Source organism: Apteryx mantelli, chromosome 1 (genome assembly GCF_036417845.1).
Source record: "Apteryx mantelli isolate bAptMan1 chromosome 1, bAptMan1.hap1, whole genome shotgun sequence".
Taxonomy (NCBI): Eukaryota; Metazoa; Chordata; class Aves; order Apterygiformes; family Apterygidae; genus Apteryx; species Apteryx mantelli.
The window spans coordinates 157,494,746-157,516,626 of record NC_089978.1 but is presented as its reverse complement, the minus strand read 5'-3'; the positions used below and the strand labels follow the sequence as shown (position 1 = coordinate 157,516,626).

The window sequence follows — 21,881 nt, the reverse complement described above, 5'->3', positions numbered from 1 at the left end:
ATGGATGACTGGGACAACAGTGATGAATTTATTCAGAGGCTGGACTTCTCCAGTTGTGGAGAAGAAAGTGAAGACAGAAGCATCCAAGAAGAGGACACCCCAAACTCAAGCCCTCTGAAGAGCTGCGAGTTTCAGAAGTGGCGAGGGAGCAGTCCTCTCCCTGTAACCCCTCAGAGGAAGCTCAGTGAGATTTTTCTCAGCAGGACTAAAGCTTGGGTGAGTCCTGCCCTGAAGTCTTCTCCATCTGTGACCAAGAGCCACAGTAATGCGGAGACACCGCTGCACATCACCTGGAAAAAGCTGCAGCTCTGTGACACCCCACACACTCCCAAGGTAATGGGATACACCTCCTCTGTGTCTGAACAGGCGAGGCCTGCAGCGTTGCTGGGGGTGGGTCACTGCCTGGGTGATAAGTGGTCTCTGTTGCTAGCTCTGTGGAACACATTTTTTGAATCTTACCTTTGTTAGTCTGCTCCTCTTCCCTCATTCTGTTTGTCTCTTAAAAATCTGGACTGCAGGCACCTTCACTACGGAGCTGTGGTTCATAAATAGAAACCTGTGAGTGGGAGCAAATGTCTTGACTCTTTCCAGGCTGTTAACAACAATTCATTGGCAATAGATAAGTTGGACTTAAGAACCTGGGCCTTATCTGCATCTTGTGTGTTGCTCACACTCCACTTAAGGGGCTGGACTTCTGCATCATCTCTGTAGGAAATGTGTATTGTGATTGCAGAGGGATAAATGCATCCCCCTTTGTGGAGTTCTTCACCCCAGGGGCCACAGGCAGCTGAACGAACTGCCTGTTCTGTTCAGCCTGTTTTTGGATATGGGTGGGCTTTCTCTTTGAAAGAATTGGTTGGAAATGGAAATGTTTCTGGGGTGTGCTTCTGTTCTCTGTCAAATCTGGAACACTTGTTTAGTGATGCTCATGAAACTGAGATGTTGAGTGAATTTGGGTAAGGTAGGACTTTGTTCTCAGGGTAACAAATTGGTGTGTGCATTTGGAGGAAGACTAGTCTGTCTTCCTCTACATCACTGTCACAAAATTTAATGATTACTTACTGAGCTAGCTTCTTGGGAGAATGGTTCCAGCCCCCTATTTTCTGTGAAACCTCTTGTATAGAGGTTTCACAGAATTATTAGTATAAATACAACTGATATCTTCTGTAAGTACAAGTGAAGACTTGGAACCAACTTCTTAGTTCCTGGATAACTTCTGTGTTGTATACACTGGCTTCTAGTATTCAAGAATCGGAATGAAATGTGGCTTTTGGGGGGTGGGGGGGAGGAGCCTCTCCCAGTATTCCTGCTCTGTTAATAGGCTGTTTGCTCCTTTGCTCAAGTGGCATACACAGTAGATCAGTCCCTTTTAGTACTTCTTGTAAGCTAGGATTTGGCTTTTCTCCTGGGTCAGGGCAACTAGTCTGGTGACTTGTTGCCATCAAAGGGTTTTTGTTTCTGTCCCCCTTCAGAAACCTGCTTATGTGGAGAGAAGGGTGGCCATAGCTACTGAGGAATGGCATGCCCATCTCTAGAGGAAAGCAGCTCTCAAAGGCATCACTCTAGGAATTTCCTGCAATCACCCTTCATAAGAAATCATCCTGAATCTCCTCTCAAGTAGGCGAGACATCTAGAACCTCCTTCCAGACCAGATGGGCTCATGGTAGCACAGGGTGCTTTTAGTATGTGCTCATATGTAGATCACATGTTGGTTGGATGCTTCAAGACATGCTGCTTGGGTTGGGTAATGCTGTTGCCATCTTGCAGCCTATGGGCAGCAATTGCATTAAACCAGCAAGCTTTTTTTTGTTTTGTTTTCTGGGAGAAAGGTCTTGTTTCCCAAGCATCCAACAAAAGACAGGCACTAAAGGGTCTAAATCTGCTTATAACAGTGTCTGGGAATGTTGATCTTGGAACATTTGAAGATGAGAGTAGAGCCACATCTAATTGTGGACAGATGAGCACTGGAGCCCTAGCTAGGACATGTGGCAGAGCAGGCAGATGACTGTATTTTGTAGACTTAGCCAGTCCTGGAAGAAATTGCTAGAGCTAGTTGTGGTAGGTGCCTTGCTTACACTGTACAGCAGCAACTACTCTCAGCTGACATTGCTCAGATCAGAGATGAATCTGTTCTGTTGCAAAGCAGAGCTCTAGTAGAGCAGATAGGAATTGGACATGGGTAATGAGAAGCTGCAGTGGTATTTTATATCTCCTCCTTGACTTGTGGCTAGCCTGGCCTACAGTCACAATCCTACAGAGCTTCTGGACTGCTGGATAAATTGGCCTTGGTCAAAGAAACCCAGTGGACAAACTTCCCAATATGGTATTGAAACAGGAATGTCCCAGGAGTAAATTTATGCCTATGTGCAGCATCAACTGGATGGATACTGCAGCTCTGGGCTGTATTTTTTCTTCAGAAATGGAGGGGGGGGGAAGGGAATCCCAAATATGATCCTGGAGCCAAGTAAATGCTCTACTGTGAGAGTCAGACTGCTGTTGGGCCAAAAAGATATAGGGGTATCTTGATCAGTGTGAAAGGACCTTCATAGGAAGAAAAGTCCTGAGTTCTAGAAGGGCTTTTAACTAGAAGAAAGAAGTATATTAAAAGTCCTGTTAAACCCTACCCCACCACTTTGAAACAAGCCAAATGCAAACTGAAAAAGTGGACTTGTATTTCCTAAAGCTAAAGAGATTAATCCCCCACTAAAGGGATTAAACCATCATGGGAAGTAAGTAGTTTTTCCTTACTGAAATCGAGACTGGTTCCTTCTCTGAAGTTGTGGTTTACCTAGGCCAAGGTTTGGAGCTGGTAGGTGAAATCCAATGGCTCGTCTTCTGCGGGAAGTTGGACTAGAAGATCTAGAGGTTCTTTCTGATCTTAATTTCTGAAACTGAAGTTTCTCGCTTCTCAAGAGGAACGGTTTTCTGGTCACTTTGCCAATACCATATGAAGATGCTTCTACCAACTTCCCCTCTACTAATATTGCATATTGCTGGGAAACCAAAAGGGAACTCTAAGTGATGTCCCCTCAAGTCCTACTGACAAAATTGTCCTGACCAAGCTGATGTGACAGCTCAGGCTCGATGGAGCTGGGTCTTCCATGTTAATGCAACTGACAGTGCAATGTCTGCAGCTCTCTTAGTGGGGGTAAAAGGAGCAGCTGGCTCCTCTTGACTGTGTTTGCAGAAATAGCTCTGCAAGCCTCACCCAAGCGAGCAGGGAATGGAGAGAGTCTGAAAGGGCTTAGTGAATAACTTAACACTTTGTGGAAGGAGTAGCAAACTGTCAGAACTAAATTAGGGGTGAAGGGTTTTTACAGATGCTTCAGCTATCCTGAGGAAAGGAATTGAATTCTCCTTGACAATGTATTTCTCTTTATTTGCAATAGAGCAGAGATTCTGTTCTGGTATAGCAGCAATAAAAATGTTTTGCTGGTTCATCTGCCACTTCTTTTTTCTTAATACAGAGTCTTTTATCGAAGACAGCTTTTCCTTCATCTGGGACAAAGGTCCCACCCAAAGGGTTTCGACATCTGAGATTTACTCCTGGTGCTGACTCGGATGACTCTACCCAAGCTTCTCTTGTCAACATTAACCCCTTTACACCAGAGTCATATCGACAAATGCTCTTTCTTCCTAATGGCAAGCGGAAGGCCAGAGGAGAGCTGTAAGTGAACTCACAAATAATGGATGGAAAGGAGTCTGTCTGAAGGAGATGAGTAATGAGGGAGACATTTAGTTTCCAGACTTATTTGTTAAGGATGAATCTTCTCACTTCAGTGGTATTCATTGGTGCAGAGCAAACATTTGCAAGCATGTGAAGGTAATAGAACAGAAACATGAATAGAGTGCCTTGTTTCCTTTGTTCAGAAAATGTAAGTGGAGACTTAACAGCTAACCTCAATGCTATGGCTGTGGGAGAAAACTGGACCTTTTTCTTTCCTAGCCAGTATGGGTAAATTGGAGTTTGGTTCAGTCATACATATATCCATAACTCAAGACTTGCATATTTGTATGTAACAATTCATAAGATAGGTATAAGCTATTGCTGACTTGCAAAGGCTCTGCTGTGGGGTAACTGAGACACAAATTTACAGTCAGGTACCTGAATACTATAATGAAGTTCAGCTTCTCACATAGCCCCAGACTGTAACAGGACAGACTTTCGCCTAGGTATCCCCCTTTAAAGCATGGTGGGGGAGCTCTCCTTGTCACTAGGAGCTGGATATGTGAGGCCATCTGCCATGTAGCCTCCCCAAAAATGAGATGATGAGCAGAATGGTGCTGCCAAATAACACTCCTGTAGAAACTATGAAAGTTGGTGTATGGAGGTTTTCTAAACAGGACCAAAGGCTTTCTATTCTGGGACTACTTTACTTAAGGCCTTAATTAGAAACTCATTGTGTACTAATCCTCTATAAAACACATGTATTGTTAAACTGTAAAGTGAGTTCTGATGATTCTTTTGAAAAATGTTTTCATATCAAATCTTAGTTGGATTCTGTACTCAAGTGGTACATCCAGACTTTCCTAAATTTCTCTTTTAGGAGGGATCCTGATCCAAGAAGCCAGGTAAAACAGGAGCTACCTACCAAGGTGAGTGTCCCTGCATAACCCTCCAGACAATATAATTTCCTTGTAAAGATTTGGTGCTTGATTAAATTTATTCTGCTACTGGAGTTTAAATCATGGCATCCTGACAGAGGATGAATACTTACATCAGGCAGGAAGAAATCAAATAAATGAGATGGGATAATTCCAGGCTTGAATGCTTTATGTTCTCATTTGTTTGAGTCAACAAACTTGGAAATGATTCCTAGCTCTAAAGGAAACTTGTACTAGATCTGAGACTTTGATTATTAATCCTAAAACTCATCTATTTTGGTCAGGAGGTCTTTCTATGAAAGATAACATAATTCAGGCTTTTGGGGGAAAGTAACAGAATTACTGTAAATAGTGGCAGTGTCTTTGTGATTGGAAAAAGCAGGTGTATTGCTCTTCCTATTAATCAGTGTACTGAGTATCTTTGGATGTGAAGGGAACATGGTTTCTATATTCCAAATAATACATAGGTATACATTGCAAAAAACATGAAGACTGAACTGAATGGCTCATGTGGATAAATCCTGAGGGCTGAGTTTCAGTTGCAGTAGTCACGATGATAAACTTCTGAAATGAGGCAGCAAATTCTTTACCCTTCTTGAATAGGAAAAAGTCTTTTCCTGTAGGTTTTGGCAGGTGAGCAAAGAAGATGCTTCCGATTTCTTTAGAAAACTTTGGATAATACTGCACGCTAGCTGACAATCTTGTCTCTCTTCAACAACAGTTGTGTGCATAAACTGAGGTACAGAGTACTGAGGTACTGCTGAGAGACTGGCAGAAGTGAGGAGAGCTTGGCTCTCACTTGCAGCTGAGAGCAGGGAGAATGTGTAAATAAATACAGAGCTGCCCATACCCAAGAGTAGCTGCTGACTTTGCTACAGCAGCATTTGAAGAATGCTGGTTTTCACCAGCTGAAAATCAAGCTCCTGACCAGTGAATGATCTATGGTCTGGGACCAGCTGTGATTGACTGCTCCTCTGGCTCTCCAGGGAAGTTTTGCTGGTGAAGCTGGAAGAGCAGCTTGGTGCACTCCGGCTGTGGTCACTTGCCATGGCTGGCCCTTTGCTGTCCTACATGGGTGGAGGCGTATGGGGGGGGATTTGTCCTTCCCTCTGTCCCTGTCTGGGCTCACCCACCCCACTGGGGTGTGTGTGTGTCTCAGGGATGACCCTACCATAGCTGATGTAGCTGCAGGTCAGCAAATACTGATGTCTTAGAGCATAAAACTGAATTCTCTTGCTGCTGCCAATGGGTCTGCGCTTTGTTGGCAAAACTCAGTGCCAAGGCATGTTGGTGAGGCTGTGTGGTCCCTTATGGCCCATGCATATGACTTCATGCACCCTTCACTGCCCCAGCAGTGGCAGAGCTGGGCTGCTGGCACAGGTGCCAGCACCCCATAGTTTTCTGTCTGCCTCCTGGTTTTATCTGGGGGTACTATCAATCCAGCTGGCTTCTGGAAAGCAAGGCAAGCTGAATTAAGTATCACTATTCAGATGAGGTAGAAATCTCAATTTTCCCTTGCAGCCCCTTGAGGGTAAATATTTCCCTATCTCAGAGCACATAGGTAGAATTGTTTGTACATTGTAATTGTAAAATATTTAGGTTTATTAGAAGAATAGTAGTACCCTCTAGCTGTGAAAACCAATATTGCAGCAGAACTGGTGCCTTGAGGAAAAGAACTACAGCTGCATAGTAAACCTGCTATCATGTAACATCCAGGACTACCACAGTTATTGTTTTCTTTATAAGAAAGGTTCAAATAACTTCATATTTTTCTGGTTCCGTGCTGATAATAAGATGGTGCTTTTGCTGGGTGAGTAACTGTTTAATGAGAGTTTACTGCTCATGGGTATAAAATCCTGTGCTAGGAGTTGGTGCCTTTGTTCCTCAAGAGCTGTTAAGATGCTGTAAGATGTAGCCTTCTTGTGAAATGCAACATGTTGTAATGGGCTGCTCTTCCATGTGGGTTCTCATTGGTTCTGAGGACCATCTCTTTCCCCACTGCCTTTAAGTTCATATACAATTCTACCAGCAACCATAGAAATAGCTTATGTGGACACCACTGTGTAATGAGCCTCCATCACTGCAAGTGATGGGAGAGAATGAAGGTAAATCACTTACTGCATTCTTGTGCTGTCCACTTCATGCTCCATTGCTTTTCTGTGGGTTTTGTGTGTTTTTTTTACCGATTTCCCCTGCCAGTAGACATCCCTTCACAGGTGTACCAGCACCTCCTACTTCCCCCAGTGACCATTACTGTAGTAATATTCTTCCTGCTGTTCTGCAGGCTTTTAGCCATTTATGTGAAAAGTGGCACCTGCAGAGTGGGGAAATAGCTGGGAATACAAACAGATGCACTGAGACTGGCTGATCTACTGTTAGCCAACAGCCAGTGCTTCAGACCAGAGCTTGAACCAGTGCAGACTGCACTTGCTGCCTGCAACTTTAGCTGCTAGAATAAGGCAACTCCTATGTAGCTGGAACTGCATTAAGCTAAGGTATCAAGCTTCTCTCATGAGCTCAGAATATGCAATAGTTCTTATTTAAACCCAGGCTCAGTACCTGAGTCTGGTTAATGCTTGAAATGCTTAAAGAGCTTTTAAGATGCTATAAAATGCTGTCTTATGAAATACAACCTGTTGTGTTGGGTTGCTGTTTCCCTCCCCCTTCATTGTGTTTTCCACTGCATGAGCATGCAGCTCCCTGAACTTTCCCCAGCCATCTGATTTGTTGTGATCAACCCTTCAGTTGCCTTCTGCCTGTAACCCTGCTGTGGAGGGCAAGAGCTGAACAGTTCAGGGGTACAGGACTTTTGCCTATCAAGCCTGGTGACAGGCCTTTTTCTGTCTGCAGTAGCTAGACAGAAGACAAGTATTTTGTTCTCTGCTGTTCTGCCCTGACTGACTCCCTCAGCCATGGGCCTGGGAATTGGACAGGGCTGCAAAGAGATGTGGTGCTGGTAGCCCAAGGAGGTTTACATGCATACAGCCAGCTAGAATACAATTCCCTACTCTTTAGATGCTGCAGTTTCTAATTCTATGGCTAGCGAGTCATGATTTTAAAAATAAATCCATCTTTATTTTCTCTTCTCCCTGGCCTTTGATAGGTGACCAGAAAGAACACAGCATCCCTAAGTGGAAGATAGTGTTTCAAGAAAGACAGGCAGCATATCTGCGTGTGTGGATGAATACATCCAGAAGAGCAGAGGGACCAAAATGAGTGTCCTGTGTGGGCAGATGCTGCACAGGTCTAGAAGAATGACAGATTTTATCTGAATCTTTAAACTCATACTCCTGTCTCTGCTTCTGATATGACCTTCTAGAGATATCCTCTGAAAGAAAGCAATATGGTTTCCCGCTACAAGAAGGAGTTCCTGGAATTGGAAAAAATTGGTGTAGGGGAATTTGGCTCTGTCTACAAGTGCATCAAACGCCTTGATGGATGTGTTTATGCCATCAAACGCTCCAAGAGGCCTCTGGCAGGATCCTCAGATGAGTGAGTGTGCTAGCTGGAAACCGCCAGTGGAAATGATGGGCATGTTCTTGGGAGGTGTGATGGGGAAGGATGGAGCGTGAGTCTAAAGGTATCTGAGTAAAACTGGTTGCTGTTACTCCCCAAATAACACTTGGGCGGGTGGAGAAAGTTACCACTTCAGGGCTATTGAATACAAATGCCTGAGAAATGGAAGGAGTTGCATGCACTGCAAAGTGATGTGATTGTTTAATTGGACTCAGACCCACGCAGCTGTCCTGTTTTAAAGCAGTAACTGTCAAACATGTAATCTATGGTATGTCCCTGCCCTGCTGTGCAGCCAGGACTGCCACATCTATATTGCCCAGCTACTGTTGTGTCCCAAGTGCTGATGCAGTCTTTGAAGCTGCCTTTGTCTCCTGAACAAAATGTTTAGTCAGTGATTTTTGACAGCCACTCAGCAAGTCTGGTGTGGTATTCATGAACACCTCTGCTTTCTCTTTCCCAAGCCAGGCTACAAACCAGGGCTATGTTCATGGTTCCAGGCAGGGCCATGACCCCCTGTCACCACTGCTCTTTCTGTGCTTGTTTCTCCAGGCAGCTGGCCCTGCGTGAGGTTTATGCTCATGCTGTCCTTGGACACCACCCCCATGTCGTGCGCTACTACTCGGCGTGGGCAGAGGATGATCACATGATTATCCAAAATGAACACTGTAATGGTAAGAACTGTGGCCATGTTCAAGTGAGATGTTGGGATGAGTGCAGCTACCTCTGTACTTAAATAAGAGAAGTTTTGATTTCTGATGAAGCAAACTGCACTTGGGTTCAAGTTTCATGGAGAATCCAGTAACAAATTCGGAGCATTTAGATGAAGCTCTGAATGGTGCCACTGTCTTACAAGTAGTGAAGGCCCTCTTATGTGTGGGGTTTTAGAACAGTTCCTCCTTGTTGGCTGACCTGGAAAAGCAGTCTCCATGCTGATGCTGAGCTGCCTCTGAGACAGCTCAGGTAAAGCCTTGTGTATGAGGGCAAGTGATTCAAGGGAAGCTAATCTCAATGCAATGTACTTTGGAAACAAACCCTTTTTTTTTTTTTAAAGGGGAGTAATGATCTGAAGAGAGACTGTTTGGCTGAGATGAAGACCCCTTGCAACTCACATATTACTGTTATTTGGAAGCAAGGGCTCAACAGCTGCAGAAAAGCAGAGCTAAATAATAGGATAAACTGTCCATTGGTGGTCCAGGCAGGGTGGTATAATCTAACCTGGGTTTGCCCCTGGCTGTACCACTGGCTGGGTGACACTGGAAAAGCCACATCTGGCTACTACAGGAGCTGATGGCAAATGTATTGTTCTGCTTGCTCATTTGTTCCATCAGTGATGAGTGGTGATAGCTGTTTGGAGTAATGACTTAAATCTGGTGGAGGTAACTGTGAAACATGGTGATCATTGCTGCGGTGTGACACATCTTGTGATACCTGAGAATAAAGGAGAGATGGTGTGGAGAAGGCTGATGGGGGGGGTGGGGGAGAGAGAGAGAAAGGCCATGGTATTTGCTACTTCTGAAAGAGCAGAACTTCCCTGCTTCTGTGTCAGATGTTACATTATTCAATCACAAATCTGCTAGTGGAAGCTTGCTTTCTTTCCTCCACCATTCATAAACCTGCCTTCTGCCTGTAAGCATGGCAAGAATAATGAACTTTTCTGCTTTTAATTGCAGCAACATCACTACTATGTCAGCTTTTCCTGTGCTGTAAGTGGAACTGCAGTCACTTAGTCTTTAGCAGGCAGGAGGCAGAGTGCTCCTAGGCAATGGAAAGACTGAAGCAAAAACAGTGATATCAAAGTGTGATCACTAGAGCATGTATGGCTGGTCTGGTCAGAGTTTGTCACTAATAAGCCCACTTGTGCTCTGGGCAAAGTTCTATTAAACTTTTCCAAATGTGTTGGTCTATAAAATTTGTCAGTCTCAGACTCACTGCTTCCTCTTAGGTGGGAGTCTCCAAGATGTGCTGCTGGAAAATGCAAAGCTTGGACAGTATTTCCTAGAAGCAGAGCTAAAAGAAATCTTGTTACAAGTCTCCATGGGACTAAAATATATCCACAACTCTGGCCTTGTGCACCTGGATATCAAACCTAGTAAGTATAGTGCTCTCCTTCTTTGCCCTCTGTGTGTTGCCCTTTCTATGCCCAGTGACCTCTCTACCTGCTGGAACTGTTACAGTGCTTTAAAGGAGAGGGGTTTTTGTCATAGAAGGTGAATGTATCCTGTGTTTCTTTAATCTTGCCACCATTCTTGCTCTAAAACTGAACCTTCTCCTATAATTGGCAGAGTTTTACTTCTGTCTCATGACCTTTGTAATCTTGGTTCATGGGAACAATCACTTTCACACCAGTGGAGCAATAGGGCTGCTAATGAAGACAGGGACTTCCTTATTCCTTACTATCTTGTTGCACAGCACTTGACCTTTATATGTGGTAGCTGAAGTGAAAAGGGAATATTTACTTCCTCTGTATCTACCCTGAGGGATTATGTTTCTGCAGAGAATGGTAACAAGCTTTCCTCTCTGTGCAGCTGAGGATGGGCACATGAACAGCAATGTTCTCCCCACAGTCACATTCAACCTCTTTCCTGCTGAAATTTTGATTCTAGTTTGGAGAGCAGAGGGAGGGACAGAGATGTTGATTATACTGGGATATCTTATGCATAAGACACAACTATCTTTTATTGGGTGTCTTGCTGAAAATCTAACTCATGTAGAAAGACTAATGGGCAGGAAGCACATGCATAGTTTCTGTGGCTGTGAAGCTTAAACTAGCTTGGCCTGACAGAGGTGGGATCTTTAGCAAGTTGCCAGGCTGCTCCAATCGGGTTACTCAGATCACACTATTGCTAAACTGTCTTGCAGGTAATATCTTCATCTGTCACAAGCTGGTGGTTGAGGGCCCTGCAGGGCAGGAAGAAAGTGACAGTGAAGATGAATTTTCTTCTGGTGCGGTGTATAAGATTGGTAGGTTTTACCTGGCTTTACAACTGGCTTAAACTTAGGGCTTCTCACTACTGTTTGATATAGCTCTGTCCTGGTGGCTAAAGAGATGCTATTTGCATATAAAACTGACAGCATAGTCCTGAATGCCTCGTTGCTAATCAAAATTAATTTTTCTAAAGAGGTAAGTCCTAGAAAACTCATATCCATGTCTTTCAAGCCCATATACTTGAGTAGAGGCAGGTTTGCCTCTGTTTTGAGTGCTCTGTTGCTGCCTTTAAAGAGCAGGCCGTTATCGATGGAGTTCTATGTCAGTCTTGTTGATCAGTCATTATTTCTCTTAGGCGACCTTGGCCATGTGACATCAATAACAAATCCCCAAGTCGAGGAAGGAGACAGCCGTTTTTTGGCCAATGAGATTTTACAAGAGGTACAGCTGCTGGTGGGGTGGTGTGCAAGTGGGAGAGACCAGCTGTAGTAGAATCGTTAGTCTGGCATATTCCTTTCCTCGTGGCTTCTTTCTTGTGTCCAGTCTGGCTTTGAAATCAGTGAGATCAGCACTTTATTAAGAATAGCATAGACTTGGGGGGTGTTCTGTACATATTTAGCATACCTCATAACTAACCTCATCATTAGGTTATTGTAACTATTTCACCTGTAGGGGAAGAATGGAACAAAAGCTTTGTCAATTTGGTGGGTCTCTTTCACTTTACTTACCCAGCTGAGATGGAACTGCTGAATGTGACCAGTGAAGAATATACATATCCAGACAAACACTGCTTAGGTAGTGTAGAGATGTGGGAGGCACAGCTGGGAATTACTCAAGTCTTCTGAAGTTCTCTTCTTAAACTGACTGTAGCTTTGCCACTTTGGCCAGTGAAAAAGGGCATCAGTGTGTAACAAGCTCACCAGTTCAGGTACTGAACCATCATGATACACTGTGCTGCAAAGGGATTTAGGAAACAAATGTTAGCTCAATATAAGTCTTAGTTTAAGCTGAATGTGCCTAGTTTGAGTTGTGGTGAGGGCTGGAGGTCTACACTTATTAGTCTGTCCACTGGATTTGCTGCTGTGTTCCTAATGTGGGCTGCCAGCTCCTCATGACTGGGAAAATGGTAACATGTGCTATTAGTGCAAAGAGATGCTAACAATACTACTTACTATCAATCTTTTTCCTCTAAAGAGGAGAAGATAACTGGGATGAAGGCAGTGTCATACACATACTTGTCTGGCTTTTTCTTTTTGAGCTGGTATCCTGACCCACATCTCTTCAGCGCAGTAAGAGGTTCCCTCTGTATAGCTGTTGTCTATCTTCTCTTTGCAGCAATACCGCTATTTGCCAAAGGCAGACATCTTTGCCCTGGCACTCACAATAGCCCTAGCAGCAGGCACAGGACCACTGCCTCACAACGGTGCCATGTGGCACCACATTCGCAAGGGTAATATCCCACCAATCCCTCAGAAGCTCCCCCACAGCTTTCTTGAACTCCTGAAGGTGAGGAACAAGCCTTGACAGGATGGATATTTTTCCAGTGAGCACATGACAATGAGAGCGCTAAACCTTGAACTACTTTGCCTTCCAGCTCATGATCCATCCTGACCCAGTGGCAAGACCTTCTGCCACAGCTCTTACTAAACACCCAGTCCTCCGTCCCTCTCTTGGAAAAGCTGTACAGCTCCAGAAGCAGCTAAATGTGGAGAAGTGCAAAACAGCCATGCTGGAAAGGTAGGGCTTGCTTGGGCATAAAGGGGAGGAGGTGTGGGCGCAACAAGTGTCAGCCACCTGGCTTGAATGCAGGGTGGTGGTGCTGGGAATTCTGGCCAGGGGGTCTCCACCATTGGTTCCTGTGCTTGCAGCTGAAAGGGTGGCAGTGCCATAGTGAGGGATTTGTTGTGCCAAGGGAGCTCTGGTTCAATTCTAGCTTTGAGGAGTTGGTTAAATCAGAGCAGTGAACTTAAACACTTAATGTGACCACTGGTGATTATATTAAAAAACAAAACAAAACTGATACAACATGCAGCCACTGGGTGGATGAGGAATTGATATTGAGGTCTAGCACAGAAGGAAGAGATAAATGAGACAGTGGTAGACATCCTGCTTCCCCTTGTTGCCTCTCACTGCTGTTGGCAGTAATGTTCTGAGACACTGGGATCAAGCAAGAGCTAGTGACTCTCCTACCACCCCTCCTAGTGCAGCAGTCAGCTGGGAAGAACTGTCACTGGCAGGCAGGAAAGTATGTATGCTCTAAGAGCAAGAGCACTGGCAACTAAAAAGAAACATATGAAAATCTAATAGTTTTGAGTTACATGAAATGGCTCTAGTCTAAGTTTCCATCTTTTCAGATATTTGTGGTGGTGGAGAAATTAAGCTAGAAACTCTTCATACTGGTGCTAACCTAGGTGTTTGCTGACCTGATGCATAGGTTTTGTGGGTAAACCTTCAAAGCTGATCTTTTTGGAGTAGAAACTGTAGATAAAACTATAGTAACTTTCATGCTGCTCTGTGTCACTTCTCCAGCAATGCCAGAGTACTGCATTAACTCTCCCATGAGATGCATTGCTTTCAAAGTGTTCATAGCTGTATTCTGTAGCTGATGGGAACTCATGTGTGATGTGGCTTCCTTCCTTTCCTCTTTCTTCTGTCTCTTCCCTGCAGGGAACTTAAAGAAGCCCGTCTTGCCCAGACCATCATGAAGGACCAGCCCTTAGGATGTGCCAAGCTGGAAGAGTGTGAAACATCTTCCAAACAGAACAGCAAGCGCCTGGTGGGAGGGAAGAGTTGTCGTTCATTTAGTTTTACGTTGGGTTACTGAACTCCTATGTTGTCCAAGCAGCTCAGGCTGATGAATGGCCCTCTGAAAGCAGAGGGTCTGCACAAACTGATGCCCCATACCAGCTCTTCCTATTGTGATTTTTTTTTTTTTTGACTCACTCAATGTTATCTGCAATGACATGCTGCCTGGGGAGAAGGGAAGAATGACTAGCTCACAAGAGTTGAACCATGTGATTAAGAATATTGCCCTCAGTCTTATCTACTTAGCTTAGAACAAGACTGGTTACACAAAAAATTAAGAATTGTTCTACTCACTTGACTTTGTCTAGGTGGACCTATTATTGGCAGTATTCTTGTGGTCTTAATGCTTTGACCACCTGAGTATCTTTAGAGGGGAGATGGTGCCTGGACAAGGAAACAGTGACTACAGTTGTGTCCTCCGGGAACTGAGGATGTTTTGTGTATGATAAACAATTTTAACTACATGTCAGGAGACAGACTTGTTACATTACTGTCCTAGTGGACTTAAGATGCATTTAAAGTGGCATTTAACTGAGGGGGACAAAAGGTAAAAGGAAACAGTTCTATTTAAGGAGGCCTTTCTTGTGGGAGCTGAAGGAAACTTCCCCTCCCTTAACTTCTAGAAACATACACAAAATTGCATAACTGAAGTGGTTAGGTTTTTGCAGGCTAGCTCCTGAAGCCTGACTTACTGTATTCTGGTCTGCAAGGCCTTCTTGCTTGAAGTGGGGGAAATAACTTTAGTGTGCTGGTAGGTGGGTCTGTATATCTTTCCCTTGCAGTGTCTTACACATGGAGCAACTAGCTGTCTGCACAATACAACTTTTCTGCAAAGATGAGGAAAATTGGAAAGGACTTTTTGGATCTTGTCAGTTTTTTGCAGTTGCCCATGTAAAGTGTGTATATTAATATTTAATAAATCTTATCCCCCTGCTAAATGTAATTTTTAGAAATTTCTTGTCAGTTTTATGCCTAGCTGAATTGAGTTACAGCTCTGAATGGTGTACTATTATGAGGGAGAGTTTAATGTTGAATAACTTGGTTATTTTTGTGTTTTATTGAAGCTAGACTTGTTTTCAAGTGCTGGACAGTATTGACTTTTAAACTACTAGATCATATTCCCTTAAAAGCATACCATGCAAATAAAGATTTTAATCATTACTTTTACCTAAGACTGACTTTTTTTTTCTTTTGGACACCTTCCCTGTCTCCTGGAGATCTTAAGTCAGCTGTGAGCAAATTACCTGTAAAATCAGAGTTGAAGAAAAGTAATGGGGTGCTGGGAGCTGGTTAGTGCAAAGACCTTTAAATGCATGTAGGAATAGGAAGAGGCTCTCTGTTCCCTGCCAGATTGCAGCGGGGGGATGGGGACCGGAGCCTTGATGCACTGCCCCCTGCTGTTTCTGCATGGGCTGGGGGTGGGTGATGTGGGGCAGGTGCTGCCTAGGGAGGGAACAAGGCTGCTACAGAGATGAAAGATGACTTACTCTAGTGGAATAAGTCTAATGGGGCACCTACTGACCTGCCCCAGAAGCGTGTGTGAGGGGGGACTTTTTGGAGAAGCAGAAAAGCACCATACGGCCTCCTATGTTGCTGGCTGTTACTGCCCTACATGTGCCACCCCTCTGTGGGGTGGGACAGGGCCCTGCGCTCCCCCAAATTTGTGACACCCCCCAACACGGGGTGGGACAAGGCCCATATTACCCCCCACGCACGTGTGACTCCCGTGTGGGGCAGGGCAGGGCCCTGTAACCACTTCCCCCCACGTGCAACCCCTATGTGAGGCAGGACAGGCTCCATGTCACCCCGCGGGAGCGGGCCGCAGTGCCCCCTCCGCCCGCCAGCGCGGTGCCCTGCCCCTTTCCGCCCGCCGGCGCGCTCTTTCCCCTCGAGCTCTTGGTTCCGCCCCGCGCCCCCTTGCTGGGGCCAGAATGGCAGGAGCTTGGGGGGGGGGGAAACGCGTTTCCAGCCGGCCCCGCTTTCCGCCGGCCCCTGAGCCTTCCTTTCCGCTTCCGGCCTGTGCGGGCGCTGCTCGTCAGCGGGAGCGCGGCGGGAGAGGTGGGCGGCGGCGGCGGCGGCCCGGGCGGGAGGGGGTGGGGGCGGGCTCGGGCTCGGGCTCGGGCTCCCGGCGGGGCCACTTCAGCGGTGCTTTTTCCTCCCGCAGGCGCGGCGGCGGCATGTTGCGGCGACCGGCGTGGCAGGTAGGGCCGTGCGGGCCCCCTGCGGGGCGGGCGGCGCCGTTGGTGGCGGTTTAACGGTCCCCTGGCGGCGCGCGGCCTATCCCGCGCCCCCCGTGCAGGGCCGAGGCCCGAGCGGGTGTTTGTCTCTCTTGCAGCTCCGATCTTCTCTCCCCAGAGGCCTCACCTAGTGCTGCGACGGGCGGTATTTTTTGCCCGAGTTCTCTTGTCGCTTCCGTCCCTCACTGCAGTGCTTTATGTTCTGGCACACGTGAGCAATTCAGAGTCCTGCTACCGTACCCCCTAGTAGGCAACCGGCACAGCTTTGCCATGCGGGTCGCAAAGATCAGAGGAGGTAGCTGCTGTGCGCAGAACCGCACCCTGAACTTAGTTGCACCATTTATGAGCAGTTCTTCCTACTCAAACCTTCCTTATCTGCTGGCGCGTATACCACAGAACTGAATCCGTTGTCCCAAAGAAGTATGAGTTTTCCCAGGTGTCTTGTCAGGTTGTAGGTATTACTTCTTTCATTTTTCAGAAACATGTAGGACTTCTCTTAAGAAAAAAAGGGAAGTTCTGTTTATACTCTTTTACTCTTTTAGAGTACAAATGCTGGATCTTATTTACTCAGTTACTATAAACTGAATGAGATACTAAAAGGTTTGACATATGCATGGAATTAGTTTTGGATGATTTGCATATAAATCAAGCAGGCACACAATCATACCAAAGAACTTTTATTTTGCAAGTTGTTATTCTCTGCTTTAGTTTCTCTGTTCAGCTGAGGGCTGTCAGTCTCACCGTTCTTTAAGTCTTGCAACCACTTGTAGAAGGCAAGCTTTTTTTCCAGGTCTTCCTTATGGGCCTCTTGAGGATGTTTCTGAGCGTTTTTTTCTTCTGTAACATGATATTTGCCAGAATCAAGCCAGTTCCTTTTCTTTTTCTCCCGTGTATTTAGCCACAACACTCTTCAGTGTTTTATGGCCTTGATTTGCTATTTGCTTGGGAATGAGAGGTTATCAGTGCATCATATTGCATATGGCAGTGGAATAAGGTACATATGGGATATGTCTTGTTAATCTCTGTAGTGAAACAGAAGGATAATGAAACTATAAAAAACTTGGATAATTTTGAAAACTATCTGCTTCCAAAAACCAAAGCCTAACCAACAAAACAACCCCTCCTCTTCAAGCCACTCCTATTACATATTACAGAAAAACAGTAGTTGCTGCAGTGTAGCTCACGTCCTAAATACAATTGCTGAAGATGTACCTTCAGGCCATCATTTTTCTTAGCCAGCTTTTTAACCCCACCTTAACCAATTGTTATTTGAATAATCCTGTTGGCTTCATTTGACTAAACTGAGTCCTCCTTTCTCCCCTCCCCCCCTCATGTCACCGGAAAAAGATATAATTGCAAAATCTCTGTATGTGCTCAGACAAAGAGGTAAATGTGAATAGAGTTCATACTTTATGTCCTGGAAACTAATATATCTGTCTGTTCCTCCAGGTGCTTCGTCAGTTTGTAAGACATGAGTCTGATACAGTTGGCTCATTGGTACTTGAAAGATGTAAGTAGCTCCTGTGTGTTAGAGATGAAACCTAGCTGATAGTCTTTATATTCTTATTTTCAGAAATATGCCTACTCACAGGGGAGGAACATATATGAATGTTTGCAGCTGAACACTATAATCATGAATGTGTTGTTTAAAACAAAGAAAAAAAAACTTAAGTATCTTTCTGTCTGGTCTGTGTCAAATTAAGTAGTCCCTCTTCAGGGAGAAAACACAAAAGCCCTGAAAAGGCAGTACAACCTAAAAAAGGAAGGTAGTCTTGCTTTAACAATGGCAAATTACCTGCATATGTGAATCCAGTATAGTATTCTCACGTTTTTCTAATGCCTGCCTTTGGGTGTCTCATCTGCTTTTTGCTCACGCTTCCATGTGCTTAGGGTACTTGTCTGGGTGCTGCTGGTGCCCCAGCATGATTTTCTCCAGGTGCATGCTTCAGATGTGACCATTCAGTTCATGTGCTCATTGTGTAAGAGTGATGCTCCACCGTTTCCTCCAGCTGTCCTTCAGTAAGGAGAAGGAATAAATTGTGTCCATCCAGTCCTGGTACCTGTGCCAAAATTACTAACCCTCTAATTCAGAAGATGTGGTGTGATAATGCAACATTGTTGTTTTAAAGGTATTGTTTTAATGGTAAAGAAAACAGTTAAATACTATTTTGTCATAGCTGAAAAAATAAAGGTCAAGATTTTTTTTTAAAGACACGCAAGATAATCTGACGTCGCATATGGATGTGCCTGTGAAAAAGATGGCAAAGGAATAGAAGAAAATAAAGAAACTTTAGATTTCTAAATGAGGCTATTCAGCAGTAATAACAGTACAGGCACCGTCAACCCACTGCAGGGACTGAATAAGGCAAAAGTCAGAAGAACTTGAAAAATGGAACTTACAGTAGACCCCTGACAAAAGCTGCCTACTTATGGCTTGCCACAATAAGAAAAATCTTCTCCCAGTATTGAAGAGGAGCTAAAGATTATTAACTCTATAGGGATTTGTCCGTCACTTCTCAGTGCATCTCACCTGTATTTACTCTTTCCCATTTCAGCCATGAATCGTGTTCAGTTACTTGGTCGGGTTGGACAGGACCCTGTCATGAGGCAAGTGGAGGGAAAAAATCCTGTTACCATTTTTTCTCTTGCAACCAATGAGATGTGGCGAACAGGGGAAAGTGAGGTAACCCAGGGAGGTGAGTCTGTAACATACTGCATGCCTTGTTCCGAGCTCATGTTTTCCTATCCAGTAACACCAGAATTTGTCTTCAGGCTGCTGTGTAAATCTCATAGCTGCAGGGTAGTTCCTCTGAGGTCAGTGGAGTCGTCATGGAGGTGCTGGTGCGTTTGTGTCTCTTATTAATCCCCCAGGAGCAATGTGCACTGAATAGTGATTTGCATGTAGATCTTCTCTGGAGGAGAGGAAGGAGCGTTTGGTTACCAGTTCTCCTCTGTTGGAGTTGCCAGAGGTGTAGCAGGTTCTGTTCTCTTTAATTGTATTCCAGCAGGGGAAAAAAGAATGAATACATTTTCTCTTATGTTTCTTTTTCCCTGACTTTTGTTCAATGTGAGTCTGTTGGGAAAATATTTTCCTCTAGTACGAGCAGTGGCTTCCAATAAAACCTGATCTGTTGATTTGAACTATACTACTGATATATGATACTTTCGTTTGGATGCAGATGAACGGAAGATTGACTACTAGTATACTTCCATTTTTCAAATCACTTTTCATCATTTGAGAACATCAGCTTGTTGAAACTAATTTCTGAGGCTTGTATAAAAGGAGGATGTGGTATCCAACTGGCTGTTTTTATGTAACTTAGGTGATATCAGTCAGAAGACCACATGGCACAGGATCTCTGTCTTTAGACCGGGCCTCAGGGATGTTACATATCAGTATGTGAAGAAGGGGTAAGTGAATAACAAATGTGCTTGGGGATTTAATGCTTTAATAATAATTGATATAATAATTATGGTGACCAGGAGCTGTATTAAGATAGAAGTGCCTTGCAGACATATACTACAAACAAGTGAGGCAAAATCCTGTGTAATCTCAGAATCAAATATAGAGAAGAAAAAAGTGATGCTGTTCTCTGACTAGAACCAAATTCTTGATTTTTAGTGCTCGGCTCTACGTTGAAGGGAAGATAGACTATGGTGAATATACAGATAGAAACAATGTGAGGCGGCAGGCCACAACAATTATAGCAGGTAAGGAACTTAACACACCAAGGCCTACCTTGGCTTTTTAAAATGGCGAGGGGGTTGAGGACCTTTGAAACACAGCTTGGTTTGTCTTTGTCCTCAGAATCCAACAGTTGGGGATTTTGAGAGAATGAATAAGCTCTCTTCAGTTCCCAGCCTGTACCAGTAGATGTCCTCTGGTGCTGCTTGTGAAAAGCCAGAAAACGAGAGCAAATACTTGTGTATTGTTGCAAAGTATGCTTGCACAAACCAGTTAGTGCAGCAGGTAGATATCATGGGCTTTCAGGCACATAACGCTGCAGGCCAGGCAAATTCATAATCTAAGCAAAGTGGAGCTCATTTAATAACTTTCATTTAGGTTTGTCAAGGATTTTTTTTTCCTGTTTAAGCCTGGAGGCTCCACCAACCTAAAGGATCTCTATTTGTGAAAGATGTTTTGTGTGGTGATAACCTGATGGAGAATTTAGAAAGGCCTCAGTCTGGCCAATAGTGGTAAGATAAGCACTGGATAGGGAGTAGGCTTGTTCCTTGGATAGACACAGTGAGGAAGAAAATTGAGAAACGGAACTTTTCCTTTGAGTCTAAATAGTGTGAGAGTAGCCAAGGTCAATTTGGTCCTACTTCTTTACTGTGGGTAGAGCCACTATCTTGTGGCTTTTGGAGGAGGGCTAAATAACTGGGTAGTAAAGCAATCATTTCTGTTACACAACTACATCTAGAAATACTGGGTAAGAGGAGGAGAAAGTACAATTTTTCTCCTTCTGGATGTTTCCTTAGTGCAGCTTATTTATAACAGTAATAAACTTTCACATGAGCCAGCAGTGCTATAAGTTACTACTTATAAATATCTGAAAGGGAGAAGCGAGACTCTGTTTTGTTTTTTATTTATTTGTTTGCTTGTTTAGTATTTATCCTATTGAATTCTTATTATTCAGTGTCCCCAGTTTCACAATGTTCCAGAAACCCTAGAGATCATAGTCAAATACTTAAAATCCTATTTCAAAATGTTTCTGATACCTTTGACTGTTAAGCAGCTTTTAATAAGGTTTAGTATGCTTGTTTGGAAGTATTTATGGTCGTGTTGAATAGTCTGCCTTCTGAGGAGATAGAGCAAGAACCATGTATTGGACACTTTTATTTCACGAAGTGCTCTGAAATGCATGTCTTTGCAGCTTATTTTAACACAAGTAGGTTGTATGCATGGGTGTGCAGGCTTTCAGCAGGACAAAACAACCCTGAAGATTAAATTCTCTTTATTTCTTTTCAGATAACGTAATTTTTCTGACTGATAGTCTCAAAGAAAAGGCGTGAGGTTGCTAGTGCTTGGACCCAGCCCATTTCATTCCTTTCATTTTACAGTGTTTCATAATTCTGTAATCATGTATATTGCTGTAGTTTCTTTAAAAAAATAAATAAAATATTTGATACCCATAGGGAATGTGTGTGTGTGCGTGTGTTTTTGTTGTGTTGTTTAATGGTTTTCCTTTGTGCTTTTTCTCTGTTCATCATTGGTTGGACTTCTTTCTTTTTTGTTGTTTCTTCAGAGGAAATGGTAATCCTTGTGGCTGTATTAATTCCTGAGCTGAATGTATAAATGGAAACTATCTCCCTGAATCTTCAGTCATTTTGAAACCGTATTTTCCTGGCTGCCGTAACTATCCCTCTTCTGTCCCATAGGGCCTAACAACCTAATCATCTCTCACTGCTAATATCCCCCCTCTGTTCCATAGGTGTCCCTTTTTCTTTTAAACTACATCAGTTAGACACTATATTAAATCAGAGCCACTGGCCTGAACTAGTACTTGAAGTTTGTTTCTGTTTCGGACCCAGAGAAGACCTTGTGTGCCTGTGAGGCTGCACCTCCCCTGATTATAGTATTTGATCAAATAAGACATTGTCTCTCAGCAAACCCTACTTTGGTTATGTACTTAGATCCCTGTTATTATGACATTTTGACATACTGTGACTCTGTTATGACATTAAAATTCTCATTTCAGCACCTTTTTAGGGTGCTATGCCTGTCATTTGCCATCAGGAGGAGCTGGAAGAATGACTGCTGCGTCTTGCTTTTGAGAGGCGTACAATAC

General features: G+C 44.1%; 1 protein-coding gene across 1 annotated transcript; it reads left to right on the top strand.

Moving 5' to 3' along the window:
• On the top strand, positions 1-21,232 carry WEE2 (WEE2 oocyte meiosis inhibiting kinase). Its single transcript, XM_067307834.1, has 16 exons — positions 1-333; positions 3,468-3,667; positions 4,548-4,596; positions 7,925-8,097; positions 8,671-8,792; positions 10,064-10,210; positions 10,981-11,082; positions 11,403-11,488; positions 12,383-12,553; positions 12,642-12,784; positions 16,017-16,053; positions 17,539-17,599; positions 18,645-18,785; positions 19,413-19,500; positions 19,712-19,800; positions 21,062-21,232. The coding sequence occupies exons 1-16, from the start codon at positions 1-3 to the stop codon at positions 21,103-21,105; spliced, it is 1,986 nt and encodes a 661-aa protein (XP_067163935.1). The 3' UTR covers positions 21,106-21,232.
• Positions 21,233-21,881: the final 649 nt, after the last annotated feature.

Excerpts from the sequence above, each read along its gene's own strand:
- WEE2 (XM_067307834.1), top strand. The coding sequence starts at position 1 with ATGGATGACTGGGACAACAGTGATGAATTTATTCAGAGGCTGGACTTC. Across the intron at positions 11,489-12,382 it reads CCAATGAGATTTTACAAGAG|CAATACCGCTATTTGCCAAA; the intron begins GTACAGCTGCTG and ends TTCTCTTTGCAG. Across the intron at positions 16,054-17,538 it reads TGCGGCGACCGGCGTGGCAG|GTGCTTCGTCAGTTTGTAAG; the intron begins GTAGGGCCGTGC and ends CTGTTCCTCCAG.